The following is a 17,770-nucleotide window of genomic DNA, read 5'->3' on the forward strand; positions in this document are numbered from 1 at the left end:
GGCTGCATTGGGCTATACAGGACCGGGTGGCAATGCGAACAGTCTAAACCTTAACTGACGCAGTGGCACTAGATATTAAGGTGGAAACCCAATTAGACAGGTCAAAAATGGTAGTCGGGGCAAGAAGTTTTATGGATAATAATCGGGCTGTAGTAAACAAAGGGAAAGCTCCAATGACACAACCATCTTTTGCCAACGCTGTAGGCAACAGTGGAACACCAACAAAGCTAGTCAACATTGCTCCATCAGAGGTAACACCCTGTAATCCTTATGCTCGTCCAGGGCCTAATAAATGCTATAGGTGTGGACAACCGGGGTATCGGTCTAACCAGTGTCCAAGAAGGGGCATTGTAAATTTAGTAGAAACAGAAGAAGATTGTAGACGCGTGACAGAGAAGGATGAAAATGAAGCAGTCTATACGTATGAAGAAGAAGAAATAACAGGTGGCGACGAAGGGGAACTCTTATCATATTCTCTTGTGGTACGGCGGCTGTTGTTAACGCCAAAACAAGAAGAGCCATCCCAGCGACATAAAATATTCCAAACCAAATGCACCGTAAATAAAAGGGTTTGTGATATTATTATTGATAATGGTAGTTGCGAGAATATTATATCAAAAGTCATGGTTACCAAACTGGGGTTGCAAACTAAAAAGCACCCTGCCCCGTATAAAATTGGCTAGATTAAACGAGGTAATGAAGTGAAGATAACTGAAATCTGTCACATTAAATTCTCGATTGGGAAAAACTACGTAGATGAAATTACATATGATGTGGTGGAAATGGATGTCTGTCATATAATTTTGGGGCGCCCTTGGCAGTATGATGTGGATGCTACTCACAGGGGTCGTGATAACGTTTATGTCTTCATGAAAGGCAACCTAAAAGTCATGCTAAGACCTATAAAAGAGGAACTCATCAGCAGCGAATCGAAATCAAAGAGCATGTTAGTACTGCTGGTGGATGGGGGAAAATTCATAGAAAAAACTAAGGAAGCCAACGAGATTTTTGCAATTGTAGTAGGAGGAGAGATCGGCATGGAATCCATTGACATCCCACCAGTACTATTACCTTTACTTGAAGAGTTTCAGGAAATTGTTCCCTCAAGGCTGCCTCCCCTACGGGACATACAACATCAAATTGATTTCATGCCAAGGGCCAGTTTGCCTCATCCACATTACCGGATGAACCCCAAGGAAAGTCAAGTGCTTCAGGAATAGGTTGAAGAACTGATCAAAAAGGGTCTGGTACAAGAGAGCATGAGCCCTTGTGAGGTTCCAGCATTATTAGCCCTGAAGAAGGATGGTAGTTGGTGCATGTGCATCGATAGCCGAGAAATCAATAAAATCATTATTAAATATAGATTCCCTATCCCTCGACTAGAAGACATGCTAGACATGTTGTCTGGATTCAAAGTCTTTTCAAAAATTGACTTGCGCAGCGGATACCATCAAATTCAGATTAGACCAGGAGATGAGTGGAAGACTGCTTTTAAAACAAAGGAGGGACTATACGAATGGTTAGTTATGTCGTTTGGGCTAACCAATGCACCCAGTACTTTGATGCGTTTCATGAACTAGGTATTAAAACCTATTACCAGAAAGTTTGTGGTGGTGTACTTTAACGACATATTAATATATAGCCAGACCAAATCTGACCATGTGGCATACCTGAGGGAAGTACTTACAATCCTATAGCAAAATAAGTTGTACATTAATCTGAAGAAGTGCAGCTTTATGACCAGCAGCTTGTTATTTTTGGGATTCATAATAAGTGCAGATGGCATCCAGATGGATGAAGAAAAAATCTGTGCCATTAGAGAGTGGCCAACTCCATAAACTGTAAGCGAGGTTCACAATTTTCATGGCCTGGCAATGTTTTAGAGGCAGTTCGTAAGGGATTTTAGTCAGATTGTGGCACCTATTATTGAATGCATGAAGAAGGGAAAGTTTCATTGGGGAAAGGAAGCAGAACAAAGTTTCTCGCTGATCAAGGATAAACTATCATCTGCCCTAGTCTTGGCACTACTAGATTTTGATAAACTATTCCAGGTAGAGTGTGATGCTTCTATTGTTGGCATTGGTGCTGTATTATCTCAAGACAGTAGACCAATCGCATTTTACAGTGAAAAACTTAACGAAGCTCCCTAGAAATGGTCTACCTATGAGCTGGAATTATATGATGTCTTTCGTGTCTTGAAGGTTTGGGAGCACTATCTGGTGCAGTGGGAATTTGTATTATTCAGTGACCATCAAGCATTAAACTTTCTCAACAGCTAGAACAATGTCAACCGGATGCATGCCCGCTGGATTTCCTTCATACAACGCTTCAACTTCTCCTTAAAACACAAGGCAGGTCGCTTGAATCGGGCAGCTGATGCCCTAAGCCAGAGAGCACCACTGTTTGTCACACTTCAAACTGAAGTAACATGATTTGACTGCCTCGAAGAATTATATGCAATTGATGAAGATTTTCAGGATATTTGGGAAAGTGTCAAGCAGGGATCTATGTGGATGGATTACATATTCAGGAGGGATATCTCTTTCATGGCAACCAACTATGCATCCCAGGAGCTCACTACGAGCTCAGCTAATTTACAAATTACACAGTGGAGGATTGAGCGGACATTTAGGACGAGATAAAACCATTGCTCTCGCTGAAGAAAGGTATTATTGGCCATAATTAAAACGTGATATTGGCAGTCATGTTAAGAGATGCCCCATCTATCAAGCTGCCAAGGGCTAGTCTCAAAATACTAGTTTATACATGCCTCTGCCAATTCCAGCAGCATCGTGGGAGGATCTTTCCATGGAATTTATCTTAGGCCTCTAGCGCACCCAACACGGATTTGATTTCGTATTTGTGGTAGTTGACAGGTATTCTAAAATGGCCTACTTTATTGCTTGCAAAAAGACCGCGAATGCAGTTCACATCGCAAACTTGTTTTTCAAAGAGATTGTTCGTCTACATGGGTTTCCCAAATCCATCACCTCTAATGGGGACACCAAATTCTTAAACCATTTTTGGAGAACTTTATGCCAGCGATTTGACACATCCCTGAACTTTAGCAACACCAGCTATCCTTAGTCCGATGGCCAAACGGAAGTAGTAAACTACACTCTTGGAAACTTAATTCGTTGTTTTTCTAGTACAAAACCAAAATAGTGGGATATTACTCTTACACAAGCTGAATTTGCCTATAATAACATGCTCAACCGGTCTATAGGGAAGACACCATTCCAGATTGTTTATTGTTGCCCACCCCACCATGCTTTAGATTTAGTTCCTCTGCCTAAACTACCTGGTTTAAGTATCACAACAAACAATATGGCCGAACAGATAACAGTTATTCAAGACCAAATGCGGTAAAATCTAGAGACATCCAAAGCCAAATATAAAGCCGTAGCTGATAAGAAGAGAAGGGTTCATATATTTCAAGCTGGCGATCTCGTAATGGTTTACTTATGCAAGGGGTGACTGCCTGTAGGTACATACAATAAGCTGAAAGACAAGAAATATGGACCTTTCTAGATTCTATAAAAAATCAATGATAATGCATATATCGTCGACCTTCCTGCCAATATGGCTATTTCTCCTATTTTCAATGTTGTAGATTTGTATGAATATCACCCCCCCTGATATGACATCTTCACACATAACTCACTCGAGGTCGAGTTCTTTTCACGTAGGAGAGACTGATGTAGAACCAGTTGCAGCTGGAATAATAGATGGCAAAAAGGAGAACTAAACTACAACAAAACCAGCAACAACAACTTACTGCAGAGACAACCCCAAAGAGGCAAATCAGGAGTTGCGGGGAGTTGCGGCTGGCTTTCTCCAATCTACTTTAGGACTTTTATTTATGCTTTAATATTAGAATTTATCTACCTTCAGGACTCTAGTATTCTTTTCCTATTTCAGTTCTTTCTTTCCGAAACAGTTTAGTCCTAATTGAACTAGGATGTGCAGCTTATATAAAGGCTGTTTATTTTCATTGTAAGGCACATCAGAATTTGCGTAATAAACTTTCTCTTAAGAGAACCTTATTCTCTGGCTCGTGGAATCGAGCGTTTTGTGTGTTTGTGGATTTGAACAATTATTTGTTTTTTTTTAGAGCAGACGGTGACCTGCTTCTTCAAGAGTCTTTCGCTACGTCATAATGTTAGATCCACAAAGACAAATTATTGATTTGCCTATTCAAAGCAATTTACGCAAAAGATTTTCTTTAACAAAAAATATTATTTCTCGTCATAGAGCCCAAAAAGGAGTTGTGGATACTAATATATAAACATCAGATGTTAGATATCTTATGTGCAGAATTGTTGAAGTAGTTTAACACGTTGTTGTACATAGAGCAAAATGTGGCACTACTTAAGGGGTTTTGAGAGTTCTTGAAATTGAATGATACTAAAAAGAGTTTTCATTCAAATATTAATAAGTTATGTATTAGGAGAATATATATATATATATATATATATATATATATATATATATATATATATAGGTTTATGATGCATTGTCACTCAAAATTAAGTTATTAGGATTGGATTTATTAATCGATTCATCACCATTTGAACACAACCAATTTCTATTTGAACTTCTTTTACTTGTAAAAGTATGTCCTGGATCTATCAATTATGTTATGGTCAAACTCCAACTTATGGCAACCTGGTGGAAATAGGATAAGTTGTAGGTATTATTGTAGGTCACTTCATTAAAAAGTTAGGTACTCAACTAACATAAAAGATGTTTCATACCAGTGAAATATTTATAGGGGGTACTGTAGAACATGTACAAGCCATTTCTAATGGAAAAACCAAATTTAATAAGGGTTTGGTTCATCTCACATGTACATGTCATGAACATCTTGTTTTTCTCTATTCTATGAACTTATATGTAATTATTGAGAGTCAAGATATTATACACAGCATGACTATTCCGTCAAAAAGTCTTCTTTTAGTTCAAAATGATTAATATGTAGAATTAGAACAAGTGATTGTTGAAATTTGCTCAGGAACATACAATTTGAATTTTACATAGAGGGTTTGAAAACATATTTATTTTGATTCATAAGGAGAAATGCACTAAGTACTTATATATACCATGCATCTAGATTTACATATAGTAATATCCATTTTTTACCAAAAACAAGCCATGTATGGATATTTTCAGGAGGTTCATGTAAATCCAGTATAATTCTGTTATTGCTACACAAAGATCAAGATCAAATAAACACTCATTTTCCTTCTATTGAAAGATGATATATTTTTAACCCTTTAATAAATAATGATAAAGTTAAATTTATTTTATCTAGTTATTCAGTTAAACTAATTATTTGTTATTAGAGCAGATAACAACCACCATTTCATCTAATATATGTATTTATTTATTTTTCCATAGTTTTCATCTTTCATTAATGGAGGTTTTTTGATGTAGTGAGGAGTCTCTTTGGTTGCTTCTTCTTTAAGAATTCTTGTTTAGGCAGTTAATACCATCTATACATAGTGTTTTGATCTAAGATTTCAATTCTTCCATGTTTTAGCAGTAACATATTACATGTGTCTAAAATATAGAAGAATGAGGTGTTTCCACAATATCAATTTTATTCCATTTAATCCCTATTTCGTAGCCATATATCTTTTAGGCTAAGGAATGGGAAACATTTTTCCTATTACATGAATCCAATTTTCATTTCATCCAAAAAAAGCCATATTTTTTTTCTCAACAATGCATTTTTTTTATTTGATCAAATAGCCTACCGTTAGATAGTAACAAATTTGATAAATACTGATAACTATCTGATGGAGTATTAGAATGAAAAAATCCATTAGATAATGAACGATTGATTCTAAGCATCTATGGTTATGAATCAATAATTTAAAGTGTTTTTCTTGTATATTCTTTATAAACTAGCGTTTATATATAAATGTAAGAGGATTTATTTATGAAGTAAGAAGCCTCTTTGACATATCTTCATTTGCAAAGCATTCTCAATGTGAAAACATAGAGACAAGGGGTTGATCTTCTGATAGGAAAAAGAGTGGATTGGAAAAGTCTCTAATGAATTGGCTTATTCAAATAATGCCTTGTTTTTTGGAAGATAATCTCGTACCTAGTATTGTATAATTCCACTCTACAAAAACTCTGAATCTTTTATTAAAGCTCATCCTCTTCATGATAAATGATCCATTTCCCTGAAATGACTAACCCAATAGGAAAATCCTAATCAATTGAGCCTTTTGATACAATCAAATAGAAAGCCCAAAGAGCTCTATATTTTAGGAGCCCAAACTATGTGATTAAATAAGTTCTCTTCTATCTGTTCCAGGTCGAGGATTCCTTCTACTTTCTCCTCTTTAAACTTCATTTCATATTTTTCATATAGAAGTCTCTGATCAATGACAAAATAAGATCCATGTTGCATTATATCTAAGGGACTCCTTGGTTTGGGTGGAAAAAGTAATGTCACTTAATTATTATCAAACTTATTGTAATATTTTTATGTCTGTAAGGATCCCATCAAAGCGCCTTCGACTTCTAATAGGCCATAAACTATATCAGAATCATTCTCAATAAGTTCATAATAAGTGATCCCATTTTTTTCATCGGGTCTAGGTAGACACCAAATAAAAAAATTTTCATAATTGAAAATAATAGGTTGAAATATTTAATGGTATTTCTACAAAAAGTATTTGATTTAAAGATTTAAGTTATTGCTTAAGAAAGAAGAATTAAAATTCTTAAAAGAACGAGATCAATTTAAAAGTACTTTATTTTAGTATTATAATAGAAAGAAATACATTGGTTAGAATTTTGAATTGAGGAGGCATCTGATAGATTTGAATCCTATCTATCTATTAAAATAAATAAAAAAATATGATATGGCCCTTAGATTTATTTATGGCCAAGGTTTAAAAATAGCAATTAAAATAATAAGGATAAAATGTTATATGTAAATATAATTAAGAAGGATGAAATTGAAAGAAAAAATCAATTATAAAAATCATTCTAAATAAAATAAATAAGAATCAAAAGAATGAGGATATTTTTTTTAAATGAAAACAAAAATGATGGGGGATGAAATCGAAAAACAAATTCAATTCTATAAACTAACTCAAATTAAAAAAAAAGACAATTAAAAGAATAAGGCAAATACTAAGTAAAAGCAAATTGAAGGGTTGTTGTGAAATGTTGCAAGAACAGACACGAAAACCAAGAAAGAAAGAAAAAAAAGAAAAAAAAGCCAATCGTCGTCATACCACTGAAAATTAAGCCACAAGCGTCCCTTGGTAAGGTAACTCTCATTGTTGTGAATCAAAAAACACCAAGAAAGTCTTTGGTGGAGTGGCTCACTCGTTAACGCATTCTATGAACACACTGACATCTTTTTTCTTAATTTGTTTATTAATCAAATTACTAAATTGCTTATTGGACCACATGATAGATGTAAAAAACCCAATGTGAAATCAGCAATATGCCCCTAAAGCCAAGACTAAGAATTTTTTATTCTAGAGAGAATAGAGTAGTTACACTTTGCTTGCCAAAACAAAATATCATAAAAGCCCCTAGACTAGAGTTTTTTGTTTTGCTTTTAAGGGAAACAAAGTAATTTTACTATGAAAAAATTATGAAAAGACTGAGATACCCCACCCAATTCTAAAATGAGAAATGAGCCTTGAGAAAAGACTATTTTACCCCTAAAAGACAACTTTGTGTGATTTGTTTTAGAAAAAAATCATCAATTTACTATTATAATCCACAATTCATATCTTTTTCTTGTGCTAAAGATCATCAATAGCACTTTGACAAATTTTTACAGCTTGAAACTTGGCTTCAAGTCTTAGTAGAGGAAAACATCTTTTTTATTTCCCTATTATCATTAGGCTTTCCTTTTCATTCTTTTTACCACATCAAAAAAATAAAAAGCCTTAATTGCCAAGGTACTAAGATAAGACAATACTAATTACTCTCTAAGCACCATAAAATTATTAGCTTTTAACTCATTTCAATATGTAAACATGTGATAAAAAAAATACTATTTTTAAAGAGTAAAGTATCAATCAAGTTAAAAAGTTAGCTGATGTAAAATTTATAAAGCAAATATACTAATCATTTCAAGTAATATAATGTAAGTAAGATTATTGTTCCTATAAGGACTATTTATCTATCTATTAATGTAAGATTATTGTTCCCATTTCAAGTAATATAATGTAAGTAAGATTATTGTTCCCATAAGGACTATTTATCTATCTATTAGCAATTGAAATTATTCTAGTCTCAAATCATTTGAAATTAAGCATAAAATAGATGATTATATGTAATAAAATTGACAAATTAGCAAATAGAAGTCAAACAAAAACACGATGGTAAACTAAATCCACTTATGAATAAAATGCTAAAACTTTTAATTTACCTAACCAAGCTAGACCGATTCCTAAAATATATTACTAAATAATTATCTTTTAAATTGACGGTGAAATATTATATTATATCCAAGACTATCTCAAGTAGAATTGAAATTACCTATACATGATAACCCATGATATCTCTATACGAGTTTAAAAGTACATGAGCATATTAATTTCTAAATATTTCAAGATAACAACTGTACAATATAAATAATTCTCTTATTGTAAGCATAAACAATCAAATAAAATCTTAATGCTTACAATCTTCATAATTTTCACATTCAAATAAATATTAAAGAAAGCATATTTGGATTCATAATAAACCATTTGAGTGATTTATGATATCCTATATGTGAATTGATGAAGATATTGTGTTTCTATTTTAACCCTTAATTATTTATGTAAGGTTTGGACAGAATAAACATTTAGTACTGGGCATAAAGAGGACCAATTTTATGAAGAGCCTCTTTATTTCACATGTTTATCAAGTGTGTATATACTGAAAATAAAAACCACTTCTCCAAATTAACCAATATGGTTTCATCATTAATATTTATTATCTCATTCATATATAGACCACATCTTACATTCTTCCACTTGGCTTACAAGACATTATCTTTCTTCATGGTTTAATAAATATACTAACATAATGAACATAGAGTAATGCTAAAACTTTACATACATTGGTCATATCATATATTATAATTAAGTAACAATTAATAAGTGTCACGGTGTTTGTACATCACCTATTCGATATAGTCTCTTTTATTTACTACAATATTAGTCTTTACTTATCATGACTCGTAAATGAGAAGCACATAATCGGTCCAACAATAATGTCTTTATCAAAGACAATTCTTATTATTATCATTCCAATTCAATCATTCATGCCAACATTAGAAACATCTTTATATATGAGCTCAAAGTGTCAGATACATAATATCATAAAGTCATGACATAATATCAATATTGATGTACCTTAATACCCATTCATTCTATATGATTGCTAAATATTTTAGGTGATAATCCTTTCATTAATGGATCAACAATCATAAGATTGATGTTAATGTGTTCAATTGACACTTTATGTTTCTAAAATTTTTCTTTAACAACAATTATTTCAATTCTATATATTTGCACTCTTTTAATACTTGTTATTTTTGTAAACGAAGATAGTTGCGAAATGATCACAATAAATATTTAGCAACATGGCATAATTGTCGATTGCTCTGAGTCTTAAAATAAAGTTTTGTAATCAATTCACTTGAATTATAACCTCAAAGCGTGCCATAAATTCAGCTTTTATAATGAATGTAATAATAATAGACTATTTTGTACTCTTTTATAAGATTGCTCCTTTAACTAAACGGAATAAATATTATAATATGGATTTTTTCTATCCATACATCCAATAAAATCTAAATCTAAATATCCAATTATCTCAAGATAATCACATTTTTCATAAGTGAGCATGTAATCTTTTATTCCTTACTAGTATCTCAATATTTCATTACAATCTTCTAGTGATTCAAATTTGAATTACTTTGTTACATGCCTAACATTCCAATAACAAAGTTGATGTTTGGGCTGATACATGTTTGAACAAACATTAAACTTTCAATAATTGATGCATAATAAATTGTTTCCATCCATTTATTTATGTTCCTCATAATTATAGACTACTCCAAGTCTTCAAATAAAGTTATGCAATCAATTGACCTGAATTATGACCTCAAAACATGCCATAAATTCAACTATCATAACGAATACAATAATAATAGACTATTTTGTACTCTTTAATAAGATTAATTTTTTAACTAGAAGGAACAAATATCATAATGTATATTTTTTTTCCATACATCCAACAAAATCTAAATCTGAATATCCAACTAACTCAAGATGAGTAGGTTTTGTATAAATGAGCATGTAATCTTTTATTCCTTACAAAAATCTTAATATTTCATTATAATCTTCCAGTTATCCAAACCGGATTACTTTGATACATGTCTAGCATTCCAATTGCAAAGCTGATATTTGGCTTGGTATAAGTTTGAACATACATCAAACTTCTAAGAATTAATGCTTAAAGAATTCCTTCTATCTATTTATGTTTCAATTCATTGATATTCTATCTTTTCTTTGGAACAAGTGAATCAGAAATTAGATTTTCATGTCTGAGATTTGCTGTTTGAGAATCATTTGTGAGATGTCGAGGTACACATTATAAGAGAATAAATTTATCTCTTTTATGAATTGGAACAATATTTATTGAACATCTATCCATTCTAAAAATTTCTAAAACTTTAATAATGTATTCCTTATAAGATAACCCTAACAATTATTGTGATTTATCTTAGAATATTTCTATTTTAATCACATAAATTATCTCTTCTGTATCTTTAATTTCAAAGTTACCAAATAAAAATTTCTTAGTCTTGTATAGTAAATCAAGATCATTAGTTGTATGCAAAATATTATCAATACACATAATCAGAATTACAAACTTACTCATGTTGACCTTCAGATATTTACACAGGTTAATAGTATTTTTCTTAAAATTAAAAAAAAATATATCATTAAACTTGAGACATTTGGAAGCTTGTTTTATATATATATATATATAAAAGGAAAAGTTCAAATTTATTTCCATGATATAAAAACAAATTAAGATATTTCTCTATAATTCTATTTATTTTTTCTGTGCAAAATAATAAAAAAGTAACATGATATATTTAACATAAAATGCTCCTGATAAAAAGCTTATATATGTTTATATTTTAAAGATTTATTTGCTTTTATCATGTTCTGACCTCTTAGTTAAATCTCAATAAATTCATATACTCATAATAAACCGTTCAGATAAATAAGATTTAAACGTGCTAGCTTTAGATGATTTATAAATTTGTTTTATTTTTTAAACGAACATTTCTCGTATACAATTTATTTATATATATATACACACACTAAAGGTTATTTCTTACATTAAAATACATCATATACATGAGAGTACATGAAAAAGAAAGTTAAAAAAACCCTTTAATTGAAAATTAAATCATCGAAGTTCAAACAAGTACAAGGAATGAGAGATACAAGAACAAATGAGAGAGAATGGCCATTGATATTTGTTACTAATGTTTTACGTTCATTGGAGACCGTGCACGGCCACAGTTCCACTTCGCCTTCCAAGCTCCAACAGGAAAGAATTTACAGTGTTACTGTGCTACAGCTCAATTTCAGAAGTGCAATCCTTTTGGACAGCTGGTTCATGCAGTGATTATCACCAGCAGACCAAACAGTTTTAACGTTACCACAACTGAAACAAACCCCTTTCACCCATTTTGACCGATAATCAGTACTAATCTATCCCAGATTATAATCCAAAATTTTGCAGCCATCACACATTAGTCATACTTGACGAATTGCACTATCATGTAATTCAATTCTATCAGTTACATCTGGGAAAAAGAAGAGGAAAAAAAAACTGACAGAAAAATAAGTTACAAAATTAACAAAATGCAACGAGCTGCAAAAGTTCGGCTCATGTAGGTTCCCTGATCGCTACCAAAATGTAATTCTGCTGTCAACCTGTTAACACCTTAATGATACATTTCTGCTCCCTTTTTTTCACCTTTTCCTAGCTTCACATGTTTTTTCTCTTTTTTTATTTTTTCAGGCTTTCAACTACTTTCTCTTCAATATCTTCCATATACAGATACAAGAATGATTTGATGACTATGGCTTGGGTTTTGCATTGTGTCAAAAAACTCCTATACCTCATCATGCTGCTGTGACGCTGGTTCAATACATCACTACTCGAAGCAGCCCTGGCTGTGGTTCAGTGTAGTCAAGGCCCTCTTCTTCGAGTAGGTATCGCTGTACAGCAACTGGAAGTCTTGCAGGAGTGCGAGCACCCCTAGTGTGATGGCCTGTTCCAACACATATATAAACCTGCAAACGCTGATCTGCTGCCCGTGCTGTGCTCCTCAGAATACTCAACTCGTGCTTTAGCACATGAATGGCTTCAGTTACATGCAGCCCATGAAGGTCTATCATTCGTTCATGCCCTCTCCCAGTTCCCTGCATCTCTAGACTAGCTGGATTCCTAGAAAAACATGCAGGCAGAGCAAGAGAGAACAAAAACCAACTATTAGCTTACCAAAAAAAAAAAAAAAAAACTCCAAGGTCTAAGAATTAATGAACACAAAAACGAGAATTTCTAGTTATGGCTCTTCACAGCAGACATTTCTGACGCTTCTTGAAAAAACAGGTCCCCGCAACAAAGAATGCAATCAAAGGAAGAAATGGAAAATGGCAGGGCAAAATGATTTTAGAAAATGAAATGATCTAACCAGACAAGCACAACATCATTTGCTTAAAGGAATAAAAAAAAAAAAAAAACAAGGAGAAAAGCATTTGTCAAACATGAGGCATCAGAATGTCACATCTAATGCTAAAACAGATGATCAGAAGAGGGAAAGAGGGAAGAAAGGAAAAACCTATCCTCCATTGATCCCAACACATCAACTTGTCATGGCTGAAACACACAGCAACAAGAATTGACAAACCTCTGGCGATAAATGGATTCTTGAGCTTTTCCATGAGCTTCCTTCATATGCATATTGTGCAGTTGTCCTTTGGCACTCAATTCCTTCGCCAGAGCCTTATTTCCAATGAGGTAAGCTTGACGTGCCTGTTGTGAGATGAAAACCATTACAGCTTTATGATTTGATTTTTTAAAATATTATGCTGGCATATGACAAAAAAATCAAATAATGAATAAAGATAGGAGCAGACTTGCACATTATTGAGACCGCATCAAATTTGCTGCATAATAATCTAGTAAAATATCCACTGCAGCAGTACATTAGCAAAATGTTTAGAAGCAAATCTATCAGCAACAGTGCTCACCCAGCATGTTTTAGGCTGATAGCATGCATGCATGCTTGCCCGTGCAACTTGATTTGTTCTTGATCCTAGGTGAGCATGTACAACTATAGTTTGTTCTAGAGTCTGTTATTTAATTTTCACCTTGGGATCAACCAATAGCTTACTGTTCAACTTGGAATTCAGTTGAGTTTAATTTCAATCCTACTTGAGACTTACGAGGAGGAAATGGTGGGTCTGGAGGTCATCTAGGTGGCTTGTGTTAATTATAATCCTGATTTCTGCACTATAAAGGGCCATCATCAGTCCATATACCTCCTTATGATGACCCATACATCTTTCTCAAGCCAATTTTGATCATGGTTTGATCACAAAACACCTTGATGGTCAAAACAAGAAAAGTTTAAACAGTGTAACAGCAAACAAATCTTGAGGATATACCTGTTCAAGGTATGCATTCCTTAAACGTGCATGATCACGAGCTTCTTCCCGCATCTCAGAATACATACTTGCTGCCATCTCAACAATGTTAATGGAAATATACACAGGAAAGGCATTCCCACATTAAAAAGGTTCATAAACTAAGTAATTTTGTTGACCAAGGAATATTACCCACTGCTTCTCCGGTTTCAAGCCAGACAGGAGCTGCTTGACCTGACCCACGACTTTGCGACCTATCTGCATAAATGCCTCTCCCATGACCACCACTATAAGCACTAGCCAAAACATGGGAACTTCTGCTTGAGCCAACAGTTGAATCAGCAGAACCATTTCTGTCATGGTTCCACATACTAGAATCTTGAGAAGCCAATTTCCTGACAGCTGATGCAAAATCCACAGCACCTCTAGATGAAAAGGAAGCACCAGACTTGAATACAAGCATGTTGTCTTTGTTAGAAGATCGATAAGGAATGCCAGCTTGCTGAAGATCATCTCCAGCATATTTTGAAGGACCATTCTGATTATCTGGCCCGGTAAGTGCTGGAAAGTCCAGTGCACTGAGATTGGTGGGAGATGACAAACTCTTCGAGTTCGTAGTCTGATTGAAACCACCATCAACTTGGAGCTACAAATAGAAGACAACATGAAACATAACAGCTCAATATATAAAGCAAGGCAAAGGCGCGTACACAAAAAAATGTAACTCTGATCTGCAGAATCATTCACGAATGGGATGAGGGGTTTTAGCTACTTCATGGAATATAAGAAAATATGTTATCCTTGAGGTCAAGCACTGGTGCTCCTACCAAACCACATTTACACAACTATTGCAATGAATATTGCAAATTAACAAAAGAAACCTCAGATCATCAATAGGAGGAAAAGACCAAAACAAATGGACTAACCCCCTGTTACCAGGCACAGTGTCTTAACAATTTGAGGTTACACGTAAGCTATAGTCCCATTGGGTCACCAAAAACTCTCAGGGAGCAAACTCTTCCCGGCCAAAATAAGGCATCAGAGGCATTGTTCACCAAAGTTAGCATCCAACCAAATAGCAGAGGCACTGCATCTCCACAAAATTCTTGGATGAGCAGCAAAAGGACTGTTTCCACTATATTTATTCCAATACATAAAAGTCGTGGGAAATATAGACAGTTTGGATTGAAAATTTCAAGAGAATTAATGGAAATACAGAAACGAAATAAAAAAATATCTTGCAGTTAAGCAAAGCACGTGCAGGCACATCCTTTTGACAATGCATTAAGATAATACATCTTTGTAAAAGCATTTGCAAAATGTGATTAGAGACATGAAAAAAGGAGTTCACCTCTAACTGAGTGAGCATCTCAATAGTGAGATTTAAGTCACAGGCATTTGCAAAATAAACTTCAGCCAGGCTTTCAGCAGCAAACCCAGGGAATTGTGAAGCCAAAAACTCCAAAGGGTTTATTTCAGTATCATCCACTATTGCATGCTCACCTAATATTTCACTTCTGAACCCATGTCTAGAATTTCCATTGTATGGATGTACCTCCCTACCATTGCTAAGAAGTTGATCACTGTTAGCAATTTGCTTGTCCCAGGGCTTAGTTGGCAAGTTCAAAAAACTTGCTGAAGTAGGATCTTCCCCGTATGAAGCAACAGCATATCTCATATTTTCACTGAAGCTGCTACCATTGATATGATGTGGTGACGGTTCCTGCTGCTCAGTCAAGACATATCCGCTTCTGGAGGAGGCATGGAATCTTGGCACTTCACTACTGTCATGTAAAGACAAGCCTGCTAAAGAGAGCCCTCCAAGTCCCTGAGACTCATCTTCATTCATGACCTTAAAATCAGGGGTGATATCATCTGGGAGCTGGTGGCGCCAGAATTGATGGGCCTCGTCATCAGAAACATTAGAAACAGATGATTCTGATCGATCAAGAACTGATTTCCCTACATTTCCAGAAGTAGCAAGTTTTGTTGCAGCATCTGTCGTGTTTGAGGTACTTCCAGATGGAGAAGAGGATGATCTAAGGGAAAAGGGAACAAACTCTGCAGCATTTGGGTTCAAGGTTGTTGCCTTGTTTGGAAGACTAAGCTTTGTATCGTTGGTTAAAGAACCTTTCTTGGATAAGTTCATTTCTTTACTAAAATGGAATGAAAGAAAAAAGAAAAGGATGTCTACATGCATAAAAAGAGACTGACACAAAGAATAACCCTCCTGAGTTGCAGTAGGCTTTATCCAAAACCTGTAAAACATTTTCATTTAATTATACTTATCAGTTAAACATACAAAAAAGAAGTACAAATCCCATGACACACCCACATGCATACAATCCAGTCCTGGCCACAGCTGACCTCAACAACCCCTACCTGAAAAGGATACCAAGATCTCCGACAGGCATATCTCAATTGAAAATTATCCTAAATGAAGCAACTTTAGCATAACCATTTTAAGTATTCAGCTTTTACAATTACACTAAATATATAGTGTAAATAGAACAGAAACTTCACTCCAATATTCAAATCATTTTCTCCCCAGGTGAAGCTCAATTGAATGCTCTGAACCATCAACGAATCAGCAGAAAATGCATACCGTGTGAATAAAAAACAAATATTTTCAGTAAAACAGCGAGTTAATTGCACTAAATAGGACCCAGTAGCACAAAACAACACTTCAAAACCCATAATTGATTAAATAGTAGGTTACAGCTCATAAAACACAAACAAATTACCTCAATTTAAACCCAAAACCTACAAAGAATAATTAAATCAAAACCCCATAAAGTTATTTTCACAAAAAACGAATAAAAGCAACCGCTACAAATCAATCACCACCAAAACCTACACAGTCAATCCTTAAAGATCTCGAACACTAAATGACTAAACCTAAAGAAGAAGAAAGATCTATTGTAAAAGTCAAAGACAAAGAGAAGCATACAAATATATATACCTTTGCGAATCAAATCAAATGGATCCATTAGAAAAACAGAAGATAAGATCCGGTGATGATAAGGGAATTAATTATAGCTATTTCAGAAATTTTGGTGGTTTTTCTTTTTATTTTTTCTCCCTTTCTTTCTCTCCTGTTATTGTGTCTATCTATTCTACAAAGAATTATCTTCCGGCTCCCCTCCTCCCTCTATTCTTTTTATTCTCTATCTCAGTTATTATTATTATTATATATAATATGTAAACATATATTGCTTTCTTTATTCTCTAGAGAGAGAGAGAGACACACACACATACACACAGTAGCAAAGACAGCAAGAACCACAACCACGAAAATAATTATAAAAAACCCTTCGCCACTCGATTTGACCTTCCTATCTCTATCTCTCTCTCTCTCTATCCATCCTTCTCTTGCTGAGTTATTGAGTATTGACCCTTTGATTTATTTATTGTTTCTAATAAATTAATTATTAGTTTGGGATTGGGAAAAGTTAAGCACTAGCCCTTTATTGACAAGTTATTGTTACTCCTAATTTTCTCAATTCGCCCTCAAATAAATTATTTACGTGGTTTAAATGTTTGTTAATAATTAATACTCGAAGATTCAGAATTTAGGTATTATTTAATTTAACGAAACCTTTTTTTTTTCAAACTATACTACCAAGTTTTTTGTAATTTTTTATTTATTTATTTAGTTTTTATCTTTCTTTATTTAATGAACGAAGCAAAAATAAATAGATAGCTCATAATATGCTGCATATCAAGTTAAATTTTTTAAAATGTAAAAAGATGTCAAGCCATAATAATTCGAATTAACTTACATTAACTTAATTAACTTACAACTCATGATATAAGATTAGAATAATCTTGTAGAAATAAAATTAGAAAAAAATCACAAACCTTAAGGTATAATAACCTAATATCAAATGAAAAAATGAAAAAAAAAACTTCAAAGAAAAAAATCCGGGTTAACTAGACTAACCAATTACCCATAATATGAAATATGGATTAAAGAATTAATTTTAAAAAAAAAACAACCCAAAAAACATCAAAGTTAAATCAATAAAAAAACCTAGATCAACCCGAGTTAACTTAAT

The 17,770-nt window shown here is 33.5% G+C and overlaps 1 protein-coding gene across 2 annotated transcripts; it reads right to left on the reverse strand.

The window, feature by feature from the left end:
- Positions 1-11,816: 11,816 nt before the first annotated feature.
- On the reverse strand, positions 11,817-17,028 carry LOC133674763 (polyadenylate-binding protein-interacting protein 7-like). Of its 2 annotated transcripts, none has more exons than XM_062095986.1 (6): positions 16,675-17,011; positions 15,064-15,970; positions 13,905-14,358; positions 13,734-13,804; positions 12,974-13,098; positions 11,817-12,510 (listed from the first exon to the last, which is right to left on the reverse strand). In XM_062095986.1, the coding sequence occupies exons 2-6, from the start codon at positions 15,910-15,912 to the stop codon at positions 12,207-12,209; spliced, it is 1,803 nt and encodes a 600-aa protein (XP_061951970.1). In that variant the 5' UTR covers positions 15,913-15,970; positions 16,675-17,011; the 3' UTR covers positions 11,817-12,206. The 2 variants fall into 2 exon arrangements, with proteins under 2 accessions (XP_061951970.1, XP_061951971.1); XM_062095987.1 differs by having other exon boundaries at positions 12,373-12,510; positions 12,905-13,098; positions 16,675-17,028.
- Between the last annotated feature and the right edge of the window lie 742 nt (positions 17,029-17,770).

The sequence above is a fragment of the Populus nigra genome, chromosome 15 (genome assembly GCF_951802175.1).
Source record: "Populus nigra chromosome 15, ddPopNigr1.1, whole genome shotgun sequence".
NCBI lineage: Eukaryota > Viridiplantae > Streptophyta > Magnoliopsida > Malpighiales > Salicaceae > Populus > Populus nigra.

Coding starts and splice junctions, on each gene's coding strand:
- LOC133674763 (XM_062095986.1), bottom strand. CDS start 15,912: ATGCATGTAGACATCCTTTTCTTTTTTCTTTCATTCCATTTTAGTAAA. Junction 14,359..15,063: donor AGATGCTCACTCAGTTAGAG/GTGAACTCCTTT, acceptor TTCTATTTGTAG/CTCCAAGTTGATGGTGGTTT. Junction 13,805..13,904: donor TGAAACCGGAGAAGCAGTGG/GTAATATTCCTT, acceptor TTGAGATGGCAG/CAAGTATGTATTCTGAGATG.